Below are 18,874 nucleotides of genomic sequence, written 5' to 3'. Positions count from 1 at the left end.
CTGCTGCCGTGGAAGACATGCCTGCTTCCCCTTCTGCCATCATTGTAAGTTTCCTAAGGCCTCCCCAGCCATGCAGAACCTTGAGTCAATTAAACCTCTTTTCTTTGTAAATTTACCCAGGCTCAGGCAGTTCTTTATAGCAGTGTGAGAATAGACTAACCATAAAATAAGTTTCAATACATTTCAAAATACTGAGATCTTAAAGAGTATAGTTGCTGATACACACATACACACACACATACACACACACACTTAAACAAAAAACCACTAGCAGTAAAATATCTATAAAAGCCCCAAGTATTCCTAAATACACTTCTCAATAACCCAAGGGTCAAAAAAAATTACAAAGGGAATTAGGAAATATTTTGAACTAAGTGATAATAAAAATTACATATCAAAATTTATGGGATGCAGTATACTAGTACTTAGCAGGAAATACATAGCTTTAAATACTTATATAAAAAAAAAAGAAAGAAAGGTCATAAAACATTGACCTAAGTTTTCAACTTAAAAAGGTAGAAAAAGAAGAGCAAATTAAATTTCAAAGAAAGTAGAATAATAATAAGCAGAAATCAAAGAAATAGGAAAAGCTAATAAGGCAAAAAGTTGAAAAAAAAAGAATGAACCTCAATCCCTATTTCACATCACACACACAAAATATTTCTAAACAGTTCATAAACTTAAAGCCAAAACTATGAAAATTCTAGAAAAAAACAGGAAAATTATTAGCAACATTAGAATAGGCATAAATTTCTTGGGCAACATATAAAGTCATCACTAATAGTCACATACGGGGGTCCTTGATACAATGCCCTTGAAAAGGTTATAAGATAATTTCTGTAACATTCTTGCCAAAAATACCAACCTGAATCTTATCATAAGGAAATATCAGATAAACCCAAATTGAGAGACATGTTACAAAATAATAGGCCTATGCTTTATTATTATTTTTTTTTAAGTTGAGGTATAAGAAAGACAAAGAAAACTAAGATTAAAAGAAACCAAAGAAACATGACAACTAAACCCAATGTGTGGTCATAGTTTGGATCTAGAGGAAGGAAAAGCTTGTTATGGACATTATCGGGACAGGTGACAAAACCTGAGTATCAACTCACAATTAAATAATCTTATTATATCAGTGTTACAAAGATGAAGAACTCCCTTTGGTCCAATAACTATTATAAAATACTCAACATCATTAGTCTTTAGGAAAATGCAAATTTAAAACCATAGTAAGATATCATTATACACCCACTAGAATGGCCGAAATTAAAAAGACTGACCCATAACAAGTATGTGGAGCAACTGGAATTTCCAAACATTGCTGATGGGAATGCGGGATGGTACAACCACTTTGGAAAATAATTCAGCAGTTTCTTACAAAGTTAAACATATATTTATGATATAACTGAGCAGTCCCATTTATGAGTATTCACAGAAGAAATAAGAAAATACACACCCACACAAAGACTTATATGTGAATGTTAACAGTGGCTTTATTCCTAATTGCCAAAAACCGAAAACAATTCAAGTGTCTATTAACTAATGAATGAATGGGGGAAAAATGTGTTAAAGCCAGTTGCTTTAATACTCCCTTTCTTCTAATCCTTAGAAAATATTATCTGGTGTCTGCAGCACATGGATATAGTTAACATGTGACGATCACTACTTTTTATGCAAAGTTTTGAGTATGCATTATTGTTTTCCACTTATTTCTTCTTATTTGCTAGAGTAGGACATTAAGTGAGAAAGGTCTTTGTGAATTCGGTATTAAAGCAACTGGCTTTAGTCATAGCAGATGTGGAAAAACAGGGGAATACCAGCTCTTTTGGTTGGAAGCAGTGCTCTTAACATGGGAACAATAAAAAATCCATCTCTGTGTCTAATTACTTCCTGTGCATTCTTTAAACCATGGAAGCCAAATAGATCCTAAATAAGAACATTAACATGACTGCTTTAACGTAGCTAGGGGAAAATGAAGCCACATGGCTAAAAAGTATCACTGTAAGCTAACAACTAACATGGAGGCTAGAGAAATTTTAAACTGGCAACAGTACTGTAAACTAAAGAGAATAGAAGTTTGGGAGAGTTCTCCTAACCAAATGACCAATAGTAATCAATGGTAATTTATTGAGACAAACTATCTAAGCGCATTTCTCCAGCTTTGGAGACAAAAAAGAGTAGAGGTGACTCAAAGTAAAGCAGAAAAAGTACTTTAACTCGATTTTAAGAAAAAGGGCTGCAATAAACAGAAAAAACAGTGATGGTCTCCTTACCACATGTCAAACATCTCTCAAGCAAGTTTACTTTACCACTCAATCCAGGTGGTCCATTAGCTGTTTTCTTCTATCCTAATAAAATAATTAACCTTCAAGGCAGGAGAGTTAGGCGAATACAGCATCTTTGAACACTTTATCATCTAAAGAGAAGTGGTATAAGCAGGTAATGGGACTGAAAGTAAGATAAGACAAGCACATGACACCAAGGAATAATCTTTCATAAGCTGTTCAGAGAAGAATTATAAATGGCATCTGACTTGATAAGCCAGAGAGGAAAAATGCCCCATCTTCATGCAGCTTACCAGATAAACTGGATTAATATCCTGATGAGTCTAGATCCAAAAGGTGGAAACTGCCAGCATCTGAAGGGACAATGAGGGGGTAAGTACACTCTGCCCATCTACCTAATGGCATATGCTGAGCATTAATGGATCTCTTCTCTCAAGGATAATTCAATAGGGTGAAAAAGTCTATATCGCAGGCCAATGAAAGATACGTTAGGAGCTTTGCCTTAAAGATTCAGATAGGCCGGGCACAGTGGCTCACACCTGTAATCCCAGCACTTTGGGAGGTCGAGGAGGGCAGATCACAAGGTCAAGAGATCAAGACCATCCTGCTCAACATGGTGAAACCCTGTCTCTACTAAAAATACCAAAAAAATTAGCTGGGCGTGGTGGCACGCGCCTGTAGTCCCAGCTACTTGGGAGGCTGAGGCAGGAGAATCGCTTGAATCCAGGAGGCAGAGGTTGCAGTGAGCCGAGATTACACCACTGCACTCCAGCCTGGCGACAGAGCGAGACTCCATCTCAAAAAAAGAAAAAAAAAAAAAAAAGATTCAGATAAAAGCATGTTCTGAAACTCAAACACAATTTAGAAGACCTCTGCCTGGATCCCTCAAAGAAGAGGACAAATTCGGTTGCATCTATGAAGAAAGAGCAATAAGCTTTAAGGAGAGAATAGCAAGAGATGCAAAGAGATCCAAAAATAAAATACAAATGGAAAAAAATGCAACAGCAGAATTTAAATATGCTTTGAAAGCAGTAAAGATTAGAACTAATATACTAGAACATGTATTTCATGAAATGCAGCACAAATTTTGAGAAATTCTACTTCAGTGCAGAAGAAAAGAAGAAAAGAATGTTAAGAGAAAGAACATTATGGATATGAGGGACAGAGAACAGAGATCCAACTTTTAAGCCTCAGAAGGGTGTTCTCAAAGAATAAATCAAAACAAAAAGAAGAAGAATCTTTTTTTTTTTTAAATACAACTTCCCCAAGATTAAAAAATACCTACTTTTTGGCCGGGTACACTGGCTCATGCCTGTAATCCCAGCACTTTGGGAGGCTGAGGTGGGTGGATCCATTGAGGCCAGGAGTTCAAGACCAGCCTGGCCAACATGGTGAAACCTTGTCTCTACAAAAAATACAAAAATTAGCTGGGTGTAGTGGCAGGTGCCTGTAATCCCAACTATTCAGGAGGCTGAGGCAGGAGAATTGCTTAAACCCAGGAGGCGGAGGTTGCAGTGAACCAAGATCATGCCACTGCACTCCAGCCTGGGCAACAGAGCAAGACTCTGTCTCCAAAAAAAACCTTACATTTTAAAGGGCACATGACATGAGATTCTGGGAAACAATGAAAAAAATCACCTAATCGTCTCCTCACAAAATGTTTAATTGTGAGATTAAAGAAAAAAATCCTACACACTTCCAAGTCAAATAAATAATATCATAAACTTACATAGTGCTTTCCATGTGCCATGTAGATCACAATGCTATTAAGAAACAAAAATTCTAAGTGCTTTACATATACTTTCTTATTGCTGTAACAATGGTATGAGGTAGATATTATCATTTTTCCCACTTAACAGATTAGGAGAATAAAGCATAGAAAAGTTAAGCAGATCACCTAACTAGTAAATGGTGAACTTGGGGTTCAAAACCCAGAAGTTCATTCTCTTGTACTATCCCTCAGAGCAACAAAAATCAAGCTGGACCCCAGCTACTCAGGAGGCTGAGGCAGGAAGATTGCCAGAGCCCAGGAGTTCCAGGTCAGCCTGGGCAACGTAGTAAGACCCCATCTCAAAACTAAGAAATTCAAGCTAGAAATCCCAAAAGCCAGAAGACATCAAAACAACTATGTTTAAGGATCATGGAGTAGTTTACACACGGGGCCTAAACCTCTTGGCACATGCACTATAATAGTTATTTCCTTCTTCCTATATGGTACATTTTAATAGTGTGGCCTGTATTCTTAAGCAAGGCGTGCCAATCAAGACTGCTGCCCTTCCCTGCAAGGTACCTGCAAACAATGGGAGAGAAACTTTGCAAACGTCCTTCATGAGTTTTTTTTGGCTGGGAAATCCTACTTTCTTTGATGTGGTCTCCCTATTTTATTTAAGGAGATACATCACTCCCACTCCCCTACTCCCTCCCCAAAAGAGACTAATAAGGACTAATGGAATTTCACCTGGATATGTCTAATGAAGGATTTTTCTTTTTTCCTTATTTTTATTTATTTCAGTATTTCAACTTTTATTTCAGATACAGGAGATCCATGTAGAGGTTCGTTACATGGGTATACTGTACCCAGGTAGTGAACACAGTACCCAGTAGGTAGCTTTTCAACCCGTACCCCACCCCCTCTAGCAGTCTGCAGTGTCTGTTGTTCCCATGTTTATGTCCATGTATGCTCAATGTTTAGCTCCTATTTATAAGTAAGAACTTGCAGTATCTGCTTTTCTCTTACTGAATTAATTTGCTTAGGATTATGGCGTCCGGCTCCATCCACGTTGCTGTGAAGGACATGACTTTGTTCTTTTTTATGGTTGCATAGCATTCCGTGGTGTATAGTACCACATTTTCTTTATCCAGTCCACCACTGATTGGCACTAGGTTGATTCCACGTCTTTGCTATTGTGAGTAGCACAGCAATGCACATATGAGTGGATGTGTCTTTTTGGTATAATGATCCATTTACCTTTGGGTATACACCCAGCAGTGGATTCCTGAGTTAAATGGTTGCTCTGTTTTAAGTTATTTGAGAAATCTCCAAGCTGCTTTCCACAGTGGCTGAACTAATTTACATCCCATCAACAGTGTATAAGCATTCCCTTTTCTCTGCAGCCTCATACTGGTACAAAAACAGACATAGAGACCAATGGAACAGAATGGAAAACTCAGAAATAAAGCTGCACACTCACATACAACTGATTTTCGACAAGGCCAACAAAAACAAGCAATGGGGAAAGGAATTCCTATTCAATAAATGGTGCTCAGATAACTGGCTAGTTATATGTAGCAAAATGAAACTGGACCCTTACCTTTCACCACATATCAAAATTAACTCAAGATGGATTAAAGATTTAAATGTATACCCTCAAACTATAAAAATCCTAGAAGAAAACCCAGGAAATACCCTTCTTGACATCAGCCTTGGCAAAGAATTTTTGGTTAAGTCCCCAAGAGCAATTGCAACAAAAACAAAAATTGACAAGTGGGACCTAATTAATTAATTAAACTAAAGAGCCTCTGTATAGCAAAAGAAACTATTAAAGTAAACAGACAACTTACGGAATAGGAGAAAATATTTACAAACTGCATCCAACAATGGTCTAATATCCAGAATCTACAAGGAACTTAATTCAACAAGCAAAAAACAAATAACCCCATTAAAAAAGAGGCAAAAGACATGAACAGACACTTCTCAAAAGAAGGCATACAAGTGGCTAATAAACATATGAAAAAATGCTCAATATCACTAATTATCAGAGAAATGCAGATTAAAAGCACAATGAGATGCCATCTCAAACCAGTTAGAATGGCTATGATTACAACATCAAATAATAAGGTGTTTTTTTAACTGCAGGTCACAACACCTTACTAGGTCATGAGATCAATTTAATACAGTTGCAACCAGCATTTCAGGGAGAAATAAACAGAACTAAAATAGAGTGCAACAAATATAGCAAGAGTACATAATTTTTTTATGTATAAATTTTTTTTCATTTATAAATGTGTTATTACATAAAATGTATATTGTATCTGTGTTGTGTTAAAAAACGCTTAAAAGCCACGGGTAATAGGACTCTGTCACATATATAAAACATGATTTTGCCCCAGGGAGCATTATTAATACATTTTATCAGAGGCCTATAATATTTACCTCTGGTAAGTTTATTAAAGAAAGTGCCAGAACCCAAGTTATAAAAATTAGCTCTAATAGATATTAGATATATCATAAAACTACAATAATCAAAATAGTGTCATACTGTTAGGAATGCAGATTAGTGAATCAGAACAGAAAGTCCAAAAAGAGACCTAAATATTTATATGAAGAATTTGGTATATGCTAAAAGTAACATCCCGCTTTATCCCTAGTGGGGTAAAATATGGGTTGTTAAACAAATGATGTTGGCACAATTGGCTAATTAGCTGGGGAGGAAATTAAGTTGGAACTATACCTCACATCAGAAAAAAATTCCAAATGGATGAAAAATTTAGAGAAAAACAACAAAAGTGAAGGGAGCAAAAGGAAGTTTTTTGTGTTTGTTGGCTTTTCAATAACCTTGCAACAGAAAAAATCTTTCTAAATATGAAACCCAGGAGCCATAAAAGGAAAGTCTGACAAATTCGAATATTTTAAAGTATACATAGAGAAAAAAAAATAAGCCTCCAAAATTGTAATTTAAATCACAGATGATTTTTCAAATAAAGAGCTCCTAAAATTAATATGAAAACAGTCAATAACTCAAAAAACAGACAAGACAGGAGCAGTTTGCAGAAAATAAATATAAGTGCCTCTTAAACCTATGAAAATATGCTCCACCACACTCCAAGAAAATTGTAAATTAATCCTATACTGCAATTTTATTTTTTTACTTCATATAGGCAAAGATCAAAATGTTTGATAACACACTGAATCTTCAAGGTGTGGAGAAAGAATTCTCATATTTTGCTGATCACAGTATATACTGTTAAAATTTCCATGAAGGCCAATCAAAATTAATATGTCTCCATTGTGCTAGCAATTCAATTTGTGGGAATCTATCTTACATCTATCTTGGAATATGTGAGAAATTACAAATGTGTAAGATGATTCACTGTGACACTTTTGTAATAGTGAAAGATTTGAAACAAGTTAAATACTCATTAATAGGAGACTCAATGAATAATTAAATTACAGTCATTCCATACAGCTAGAAAGAAGAAAAAAGAGAAGGGGAAGAGGAGAGAGAGGAAGGAGAAAGAAGATAACCTATTTTTCATTCTAGAAATATAAAATGATAGCCCACTATCAACTACATGAAGGACTGAAAAAGTTTCCCTAAAAAATTCTCAATCATCTAGAATCATGAGCTAAAGATGCATGCTCCCTAGCAGTTAGGTATCATTTCCAAGTATTAATACATTATCCTGTAAATTCCAGATAGAAAAGAATTTACTTACAAGTTTAAAGTTATTTCTTAAATCTTGACTGATCTTTGGAGAAATAGATCTAACTCAGGTAAAGATAGTTTAGAAATTAAATTTCTAGACAGAATCAGCTATATTATTTTTAATCCCACTCTTCTTCCTTTTCATATCATATTCTTATAGATTTATGGAGAATAGCTCAAAGAAAGGGCAAAAGGCATTATATTTTTAATTATAAAATCTTGCTCCCAAATTAGAAAGAAACAAATCAGGCCAAAAAATAAAAAAGGCAGTAACACAGCCTGAGTCCTGCAAACCCCAAAATGCTGTTAACTTCTTTAAAGAAAGAAAAAATTCTGCTTTCATTCAAGGAGTTTGTCCATGCTTACACACCCTGGAAATCCCCTCTGCTTCACACCTAACCCAGAATCTGCTCTAAAGTGCCAACACAGTGTCTAACTTCCCTTCGTCCTTGGAAGGAAATGTGTAGAAAATTTAAGCCCCTTCACCGATCAAATCGCTTCACTTTTCTGGGCCTTACGTTCCTCAGGAATAAAGTGGGGTTATTAACACATACTTCGAAGGGCTATTGTAAGGACTCAATAAAATTAAATGATTTGACTGTAAAAAGTCTATACTATAAAAGCCCCTGTATGTGCTTTAGGTAAATAATAATACCACAAGTTTTACCAATAGTTTGTCAACATTTATAACTCTTTGGGTTTTAACACTGGATACCAGGAAAGTAACTTTTCCTGCTTCCTGTTCCTGACTGAGAAATGGGCTCCGGTCTTCACATGGCAGTAGAGTAGATGAATCCCTGAAAGGACCCATAACCTAACTGCTTCCACATGTATAAGAAAAATATGTCTACATTTCAGTTGTTCCCAGGTATTCTGATTCAGGGGCCAAAAAGACCATTTAGCTTGTCGCCTTCAAAGGGCACTAGACTGAGGTAAGATCGATCCCTTTGTAGTATGCATGTATGCATGGTTCATAAATCATGGTTTTTGGCTGAGGATTGCCTGTAGTGCATCCTTAAGGATTACTTTATGCTTTACAATGTGCATATGTCTTCTGATCTATCCTCAAAACAAACTTGTGAGAAAACAGATGCAGACAGAAAGACCAAATTAATGACAACAAAAAAATACAGAATCTTTATTTCTAATTCCCAGTTTACTAATGACTTCATTGAGTTGAATGAGCTGTTTCCTTTCTTTATAAAGCAGAAACAATTTATCAGTCATTTGCAGAAGCCATCAAGTTTTCAATGTTCCCACAGAAATGAAGCAGAATTTACTACCATCTATACTCAATTCTATTGCTAATTTTTTAAAAAAAGAAAATAGTTTGGGCGATTTTTGTCCTCTTTTAGTGAAAAAAATCGGAAGCAGAGAAGAGAATGAAAAAGGAAAAATTTAAATTCCTGAAATTTCTAGTGCATAAATTCAACAGTAAATCGGACTAATGTTAAATATGTAGACAGTAAATCTTTGTGCACTGCAGCAGTAACAGAGTAGCCTGTGAAAGTTATCCAAGTGGAAAGCAGAAAGGAAATGGGAAGTGATTTTACTCTGAAAGAAAACCAAAAGGTGAAAGAGTCCAACAGTAAATAGGACAGGCAGGAATACTCAGGTAGAAATCTTGGGGATATCCCAGGAACATTCATCAGCTCAAATGACGTGTCTTGTACATCTCATCAGTGGTTTTCCCTCCGCTGTCTAACTTATACAAATATCTGAGTAACTCAAGAGCAACGTACAACTGGAAGATGAGTCATTCCACCAGTAATCAACGAGATTAAGGGAAATTCTATTTTCCTGTGAACTTTGGCACAGTTTGAATCTGTTTCATTATTCCTGCTAGGAATCACTACGAATCCAGGTTTGCACACCTTTTCTTCTGCCATTATCAAGCAAATAATAGTAAGCTAAGTGTTAGGTAATTTCCCATCCTCAGAAAACATACACCAGTCTCATAAGGAGGCAGAATTACCAGTATGGTTAAACAGCAAGTGTTACTGAGTCCAAAGATGTGGGTCTGAATCCCGACTTCATCACTTAACCTGTGTGGTTTCAGCAAGTTACCGAACTTTTCTGAGCCTCAGTTTCCTCATTTGTCAAGGAGAGAAAATACTCATTCCCTCAAAGTTATTGTAAAGATTAACTGAAATGGTAGCTATGACATAATAAATGTAAGCACTGGATTATTTAATGTATAAATAACCGTATTTATTACACACCTACTGGATGCCAAGCATTGTGGAAAATAGGAAAAAGGGTGTCCTGTCCCTCAGAGTTTCTAATCTGGTTGAAATAACAATAGATACTGATATGAAAAACTAAACAACACTGAAACAAGAACACATAGTATAGGATCAATAGCCAGATGTGTGCCAGGGTTAATAAATGCTACAAGTTCAAAGGAAGAAAAGATAAATGCAGACTACAGGGGTCAAAAAAGGTTGTGTGACAGAAAAGGGACTGAGATAGTCACGAAGGAAAAACAGGATTTGGAGGTAGAAGTATATTTTAGATGACGGGAAAAAGAAGAGGAAGAAAACACAAAGCAGTCTAGAGCCACTAATTAGCTGGCACTGGCTGACGCAGGTGTCTGTAGAGGAGAGTGGCAAGCAATGAGGCCTGAAAAGTAGGCTGCGACCAAACTGGAGGAATTACTTGCAGGGCAGGAATGGGAAACTGCTGAAGGTTTTGAGGCAGGGGAGTAATAGGATTACATCAGTGTTTTGAAAAGAATGACCTGGAGTGCGAGATCCACTGCTGATTAGGAGAGGAGCGTCAACAGCAGCACCGTGGTTCTTCTGTGGATTTCTTCTGTTGGAATCTGGACGACTGGAATGATGGAAATGTGTGGGATTTGCCAATCTCCCAAATCAAGTATCCAGAGAATCAGTGAAGAGAACGTTTGAATTCACACTTATGGGGTGGGAAATCCAGGAAAGACAACATTAATCAACTCATGATTCCTCATAGATTTGCATTCTCCAGAATATCTAAGTCTTTCTCATAGAATTATTACTAAAAAGACTGTACAGGAGGAATAATCCAAAGTTTTAATCAAGGAAGGTAGTGTTAAGTTGCTGCTCACAATAGTTGATACCCCAGGATTTGGAGATGCAGTAGATTATAGTAATTGCTGGCAGCTCGTCATCAACTACATTGATAGTAAATCTGTGGACTACCTAAATGCAGAATCACAAGTGAACAGATTTCAGATGCCTGATAACAGGGTGCTGGGTTTATACTTCACTGCTCCTTCAGGACATGGAATTAAACCAGATAATAACTTTAAAACAGATAATGAAAGAAATCTAAGAACTTAAAATATATAAATTTCCAGAAACAGGTGAAGAAGACAACAAGCTTGTTAAAAAGAAGAAGGACCATTTACCTCTTGCTTAGGTAGGTAGTAATACTATACCATTGAACTTAATGGCAAAAGGGTTAGGGGAAGGCAGTATCCTTGGGGTGTTGGTAAAGTTGAAAATGGTGAACATTGTTTTTACAATTCTAAGAAATATGTTGATAACACATATGCACGATTTGAAAGATGTTACTAAGTGCCCACTATGAAAGGAGAAAACTGGCAGTTGTGACTTATAATGGAGTTGATAACAAATAAGGGCTTACTAAGAGCCTTCTGGCACAAATGGAAGAAAGAAGGGAGCATGTAGCTAAAATGAAGGAGACGGAGCTGGAAATGGAGCAGGTGTTTGAAATGAAGGTAAAAAAAAAGTTCAAAAACTGAAGGACTCTGAAGTTGAGCTCCAATGGCAGTGCCATGAGCAAATGAAAAAGAAGCATAACACAAAGAATTAGAGAAGAAACAACATCAGTTTGAGGATGAGGAAACAAACTGGGAAGCTCAACAACATATTTCAGAAAAAAACTCTTCGAGAACCTTCAAAAAGAAAAAGAATAAAGAGATCTTTTAAACTATTGATCAATAGTTACGTATTATTAATAGTTACGAATATCCCAACTTGGACATCAGTGTTTGTTGGATCCATTTGACCAATTTGCACCAGTTTTATCCATAGTGATAGATTTAACAGCATGACAAAAATTATTTTGTTGTTGTTCTTAATGGAGATTAAGATGCCTTGAATTGTTTAGGGTGTTGTGTACTTATTAATAGAAAGTAACAGGCCAGGCACCGTGGCTCACACCTGTAATCCCAGCACTTTGGGAGGCCAAGGCAGGCAGATCACTTGAGGTCAGGAGTTCGAGACCAGCCTGGCCAACATGCTGAAACCCTGTCTCTACTAAAAATACAAAAATTAGCTGGGTGTGGCAGCAGGTGCCTGGGTTTTAAACACAAGTTTAGCTTCACTGATCACATAGTTTACAGGAACAATGAATGCTGTGGTTTGGATCTGATCATCCAGCTCTGCTAATCTGGTACTTAATAATCAGTTCTTGTTTACTAATAGTCATCTGACGTTTCTCTGATTATAAGTGGAGAAGCCTTGTACCATCAACACAATGGTGAATGACTTGGGAAGAAACCACATCCAAAAATATCCACAGGTCTGGCCCATGTTTAGGATAGGCTCCTAAGTATATTTTGAAAAAAATGAACGTCCGGGCGCGGTGGCTCACGCCTGTAATCCCAGCACTTTGAGAGGCCGAGGCGGGAGGATCACGAGGTCAGGAGATTGAGACTATCCTGGCTAACATAGTGAAACCCCATCTCTACTAAAAATAAAAAAAATTAGCTGGGCGTGGTGGCGGGCGCCTGTAGTCCCAGCTATTTGGTAGGCTGAGGCAGGAGAATGGCGTGAACCCAGGAGACGGAGCTTGCAGTGAGCTGAGATGGAGCCACTGCACTCCCGCCTGGGCGACAGAGCAAGATTCCGTCTCAAAAAAAAAAAAAGAAAAGAAAAGAAAAAAGAAAAAAATGAACTACCATTATTAGGGCAAGAAATATTGACAATGACTACAAAAAGAGGTATTAATTTATGATAGGAACTTTCACCTAAGTCTAATGATTCCTAAGCATCTACTCTGCGAATAAGTTCTTTTCATTTCCCACTGACATTGTATCTGGGGACACTGTACCTTGATATGGCCTTATCGTATTTTCTTGAAAAACACCCTCTGCCTATTTTTCTCATTTTGGAGAATTTTACAGGTTAAATAATCAAGATAAGCATTTATACTGCATGAATCTGCAAAGGAACTACAGTATTTTTATTGATATGACAGAATGCACTTTTGCCATTAGTGGTTTTTCAGTCAGCTTGCAAAGAATCACACTGTTAAAGCAGTGATCAGCCTAGAGAGAAGCCTGCTTTTGAGACAACCTGAGTTATCTGCTAATTCAAAACATCTGAACAAAAATATTCCTGGCACAAATGCAGTGAACTCATTACAAAAACAAAAACAAAAACAAAAACAAAAATAAAACACCTATGTTTAAATTAGCCCTGTAGGTAACTCAATCCATATGCATTCCACCCTTCCAATTTTAAGTCTCTGAAAGAAAAGCCAGCACTCTTTTAAACACAGGAAATCACATTTTACTTCTCTGCAGCTGCTTCATAACCAAGGAAAATGCAAAAGCAAAGAGGAAATGTGCCGGAGATCTTATTAACAAAGAGTGGAAATCCCCACACTCCACATCTCCCAATTAGCACTGTTGGGGACATAGGCTCTCAGGTTCAAATTTCCCTTTGTGAAATGCCTAACCACACCAGAATTAATCTGCAGTTGCCACCTATGATAAAAGCAGGGGTTGTGCACACTGGAGTATTCCACATTGCCTCTTCAGCTATAACTTGTACAGGATTTTTTCAAACTCCTCCCCTAACCCAGAAAAAAAATGTTAATAAACTCTTTGCAAAGCAAAAACAATGCAGTACAGTAGGAAACCTTTATAGAATTGACTCTGAATCTAAATTAGTTGTCTACTCTATTAAGAAATTTTATCTTGTGCGTTTCAAAAATGGAAAAAGAAACATGTGCAAATGACATGACAATTTTCAGCATTTAAGAAGTATCCTTTGCTTTAAGAAGGGGACTTTCATTCTCTATAGTGGTATTTCTGAACTGTTTATATCCTTTCTAATGAATATATACTATTTATATTATAATGAATATATAATATGTTTACTTGAGGAAATCTTTACTATAGGAAGATTAGGAAGATGTTGCTTCTGCATGAAAATCACTAAGAAAGCATTGTTTTATAATCTCCCTTTTCATAACTTCTATCCTGAAAGCATATGTGTATTTGTCAGCTTTTTTTTTTTTTTTTTTTTTTTAAATAGACACTGGGTCTCGCTATGTTGCCCAGGCTTGTCTTAAACTCCTGGGCTCAAGCAATCCTCCCACCTCAGCTTCCCGAAGTGCTGGGATTACAGTTGTGAGCCACCACAGCTGGCCCTTTGTTAGCTTATAAAAAAAAGATTTTCAAGATGAAAATCTTAAACATATAAATAAGTAGACAGAATAGTATAATAAATCCCCATGAACCCATAAACTAGCTTTATCATCTCATGACCAATCTTGTTTCATATATAACTCCATCTATTCCATCCCCTATCTCCCAGTTATTTTTGAAGCATATCTCAGACATCACATCATTTAATCCATAAATATTTCAGTGTTCAGCTCTGAATCTGAAGAGTTTGGGTCAGGCATGGTGGCTCACGCCTGTAATCCCAGCACTTTGGGAGGCCAAAATGGGAAATCACTTGAGCCCACGAGTTTGAGACCAGCCTGGGCAACATGGTGAAACCCCCTCTCTACAAAAAGTACAAAACTTAGCCGATGTGGTGGCAGGCACCTGTAGTCCTAGCTACTCAGGAGGCTGAGGTGGGATGATCACCTGAGCCCGGGAGGTTGAGGCTGTGGTGAGCTGTGATTGTGCCACTGCACTCCAGCCTGGGTAACAGATTGAGACCCTGCCTCAAAAAAAAAAAAGAGTTTTAACTCACTAGCATTATTAACCCTAAATAAAAATCAACAAAAATGTCTTAATAACTCCAATAACTGGTGTTCAGATTCCTCTGATTGTTCAAATCAGGAACTAAGGGCCCAATATGATCCATACACTGCAAATGGTTGCTTTATCTCAAATTGCTTTTATCTATAGATCGTTGCTCCATCTCTTTTTTTTTTTTTGGCAATTGATTTATTGGAAGAAACTGGGTTGTCTTGCAGTTTCCCACAGATGGTATTTGGTAATTGTACCCTTGAGGTGTAATTTAACATATTCCTCTGCCCCCTGTATTTCCAGTAAATTAGTAGTGAGCTCTAGATGCTTGATCAGATTCAGGTTTGATATTTTCACGTACCAAATCCTTAACTCTCCTATTTACTATTTCTTAAAATCTTGAAGAACCACGAGCCAAATTTCAACCTATAGCTAAAAAGTAGTGCTGGTTAATAAGGAGGTGTCATGTGCTCTGCTCAAGACATAACAACTTGGAATTTCTCCCTTTAGATATTAAGGAAAGGAGAGAGGTAGACTAAAGAGCTTCACATCATCAAAACCTCAACAACGATTTGATGCTGCCTTCCTTCCCTCCCAAACTGACACTGTGCTACATACAGACTCTGCACTTTTAATTCACCTAAATCACAACTTCCTGTTCTACTGTGCACTGTCTTTGGGGCTCCACTCTCATCTCTGTTCCCACTAGGAAAAGCTGACCTTATCTAACTTTTCTTAACACATAACTATGTGTTATGTGTTAGTTAGAAAGCCTTAACATTGCAGAGCTGGAGTGGGCTTTGGAGATCATCTGGTCCAACTGTCTCTGTTTAAAGACCAGGAAAAAGAACGAAAAGTGCTGAAATAACTTTTCCAAGGTTATTATAAAGATATATGTTAAGTTAGTTAATATTTATAAAGTACTCATAACAGTGACTAGCTTATAATAACCCTTATATAAACATTTGCTTTTTAAAAAGCAAGTTAAAATTAGTTAAGAAACAGAATTAGTACTTGAGTGAGGACCTCTTACATTTCTCTAAGAACACAAATAATACTCCCTTCTACTTTGCAGTTTGGGGGAATAATGCACTCTACATATACCAAAATGTTCCAGATAACTGAGGCATGTTCCTTTAAACATCCAATTTTATTTCGTTTTAATCTTTTAAAGTCAAGATAATCCAAGATGGAAACTGTTGTCAGAAATATAGTATACAGTTTCCTTCATCAAATGAAGAACACTGAACACTATCTTATTAAATTTCTCAGTGACCCTTTCATTATGAACACAGGGAAGCTTAATGAATAGAACTCATATTTGGGAATCAGACAGATGTGCATTCAAATCTTAATTCTGTTACTTACAAACCTTGCTTGGCAAGTCACTTAACCTCTCTGAGGTTTAGCAAAAATGGGGAGGCTGCCTTCCTTGTAGGATTGTCACAAAAATTAGAGATCCCTCTCCCTCTCCCCACGGTCTTCCTCTCCCTCTCTTTCCACGGTCTCCCTCTGATGCGGAGCCGAAGCTGGACTGTACTGCTGCCATCTCGGCTCACTGCAACCTCCCTGCCTGATTCTCCTACCTCAGCCTCCCGAGTGCCTGCAATTGCAGGCGCGCACCGCCACACCTGACTGGTTTTTGTATTTTTTTGGTGGAGACGGGGTTTCGCTGTGTTGGCCGGGCTGGTCTCCAGCTCCTAACTGCGAGTGATCCGCCAGCCTCGGCCTCCCGAGGTGCCAGGACTGAGACGGAGTCTCGCTCACTCAGTGCTCAATGTTGCCCAGGCTGGAGTGCAGTGGCGTGATCTCGGCTAGCTACAACCTCCACCTCCCAGCCGCCTGCCTTGGCCTCCCAAAGTGCCGAGATTACAGCCTCTGCCCAGCCGCCACCCCGTCTGGGAAGTGAGGAGCGTCTCTGCCTGGCCGCCCATCGTCTGGGATGCGAGGAGCCCCTCTGCCCAGCTGCCCAGTCTGGGAAGTGAGGAGCACCTCTTCCCAGCCGCCATCCCATCTAGGAAGTGAGGATAGTCTCTGTCCGGCTGCCCATCGTCTGAGATGTGGGGAGCGCCTCTGCTCCGCCTCCCCGTCTGGGATGTGAGGAGCGCCTCTGCCCGGCCGCCACCCCGTCTGGGAAGTGAGGAGCGTCTCCGCCAGGCAGCCGCCCCGTCTGGGAGGGAGGCGGAGGGTGGGGGTCAGCCCCTGCCCGGCCAGCCGCCCCGTCCGGGAGGGAGGTGGGGGGCGCCTCCACCCGGCCGCTGCCCCATCCGGGAGGTGGGGGGCACCTCTGCCCGGCCGCCCCTTCTGGGAAGTGAGGAGCCCCTCTGCCCGGCCACCATCCGGTCTGGGAGGTGTACCCAACAGCTCATTGAGAACGGGCCATGATGATGATGGCGGTTTTGTGGAATAGAAAAGGGGGAAAGGTGGGGAAAAGATAGAGAAATCAGATTGTTGCTGTGTCTGTGTAGAAAGAAGTAGACATGGGAGACTTCATTTTGTTCTGTACTAAGAAAAATTCTTCTGCCTTGGGATGCTGTTGATCTATGACCTTATCCCCAACCCTGTGCTCTCTGAAACATGTGCTGTGTCCACTCAGGGTTGAATGGATTAAGGGCGGTGCAAGATGTGCTTTGTTAAACAGATGCTTGAAGGCAGCATGCTCGTTGAGAGTCATCACCACTCCCTAATCTCAAGTACCCAGGGACACAGACACTGCGGAAGGCCGCAGGGTCCTCTGCCTAGGAAAACCAGAGACCTTTGTTCACTTGTTTATCTGCTGACCTTCCCTCCACTATTGTCCTATGACCCTGCCAAATCCCCCTCTGCGAGAAACACCCAAGAATGATCAATTAAAAAAAAAAAAAAAGATGGATTAACAAAAAAAAAAGAAGAAAAAAAAATTAGAGATAACTGATACAAAGATCCTAGCACAAAGATCTTAGCCTGACACTAAGAATTCAGTAAATGGTAACTATTATTCATTTATTCAACAAATTGAGCATCTTTATGTAAAGCACTATTCTGAGTTATGAGGATACAACAGTGTTCTAAACAGGCATTTAAAAATCCCTACCCTTGTGGTGCTTTCACTCTATACAGAGAAAAGATATATAGTAAAAGCTCTGTGTGTGTGTGTGTGTGTGTGTGTGTGTGTGTGTGTGTGTGTGTGTAGCATGTCAGATAAGTGCTATGGAGAAAAATAAAGCAGAGATGGAAAATAGGGAGTGCTGGCAGATTAGAATGGGGATATGAAGGAAAGAGGGGAATCAAGGATGATTCTGACCTTTTTGACCTGAATAGCTAGAAGGAAAAAGTTGTATTTACTGAGATAGGGAAGACTATACATGTGTATAAAGATCGGGAGTTTGGTTCAGTGGTGATCAGAGGCCTTATTCTCAACATCTCAGCTGCTGCTCTTTCACACTGGTAGTTTTCTCTTCCTTCAGAAGTAAGCTGTCTGTCTTCAGCACCAATATTACTGTTTCTAATCTAGTATCTTATTTACATTATTCTATTCTCTAAGAAGACCAAATGAAAAAGCAATAAAATCGATACATTTAAGCAATAGCTATAGAAAAACTAAATCAAAAATCCTAGGCAGAATTTTTTAAGAAAAATAACACTAAAAGTGTATCACTCTGGGAAGTACCTCACTTCCAAATACTGTTTCTAAAAATTCACTTAGTAGATGATTATAAAGAACTCACAACACTTTTCCCATAAATAAAAATTAATTTAAAAATGGCTTGGTTTCCAAGCCAAATGATGCAATGGGTTATAGTATAACAGTAATAATGCCAACCTGAATCTGAGAGAGAAAACATCACTCGCTGTAAGAAAGACAAGACTCTCTTGCCCTTAGCACAAGAAAAGTCAAGTATCTCCTTTGCACACTCCCACCTTGTTTCAACCTCCTAAAGGTGACTTTATCCCTCTGTCTCTAGCACACTACTCCACACAAAACTTTCCATTTGAGCACCCCCCTCAGATCAGCCCCTCAAAACGTTCTCTATGAAAAATCACCAACCCAACTCTAAAACAGCAGCAGCCAAACACCCATAGCCACACATAATTTTCATTTCCTTGTAAAGCCAAACTCAGCTAGGCTTTAGGAGGAAAGTACACTGCTTCAAGCTAAATCTCATAAAAAAGCCTGGATCCCAGCTGGTAGAATTTCAGTCAAGTGTTACATAAAAGAAAAAGAATGAAGAAATAAGGAA

General features: G+C 38.4%; 1 protein-coding gene across 17 annotated transcripts in view; it reads right to left on the bottom strand.

Annotated features, from left to right (window-relative positions):
• The window catches only part of PRORP (protein only RNase P catalytic subunit), a 160,823-nt gene that overhangs the window by 113,346 nt on the left and 28,603 nt on the right, over positions 1-18,874 (bottom strand). For 2 of the 17 annotated variants that reach the window (XM_054666491.2, XM_063793315.1), the window contains exon 5: positions 6,274-10,630. The exons of the other annotated variants lie outside the window; for them this stretch is intronic. In XM_054666491.2, the coding sequence (XP_054522466.1) occupies positions 10,604-10,630 (27 nt within the window). In that variant the 3' untranslated portion in view covers positions 6,274-10,603. Of the gene's footprint in view, positions 1-6,273; positions 10,631-18,874 lie in introns of those variants that run through there. 17 annotated transcript variants of the gene reach the window in all.

The sequence above is a fragment of the Pan troglodytes genome, chromosome 15 (assembly GCF_028858775.2).
Source record: "Pan troglodytes isolate AG18354 chromosome 15, NHGRI_mPanTro3-v2.0_pri, whole genome shotgun sequence".
In the NCBI taxonomy this organism is placed as follows: Eukaryota; Metazoa; Chordata; class Mammalia; order Primates; family Hominidae; genus Pan; species Pan troglodytes.
This window is presented reverse-complemented; position numbering and strand designations above follow the sequence as displayed.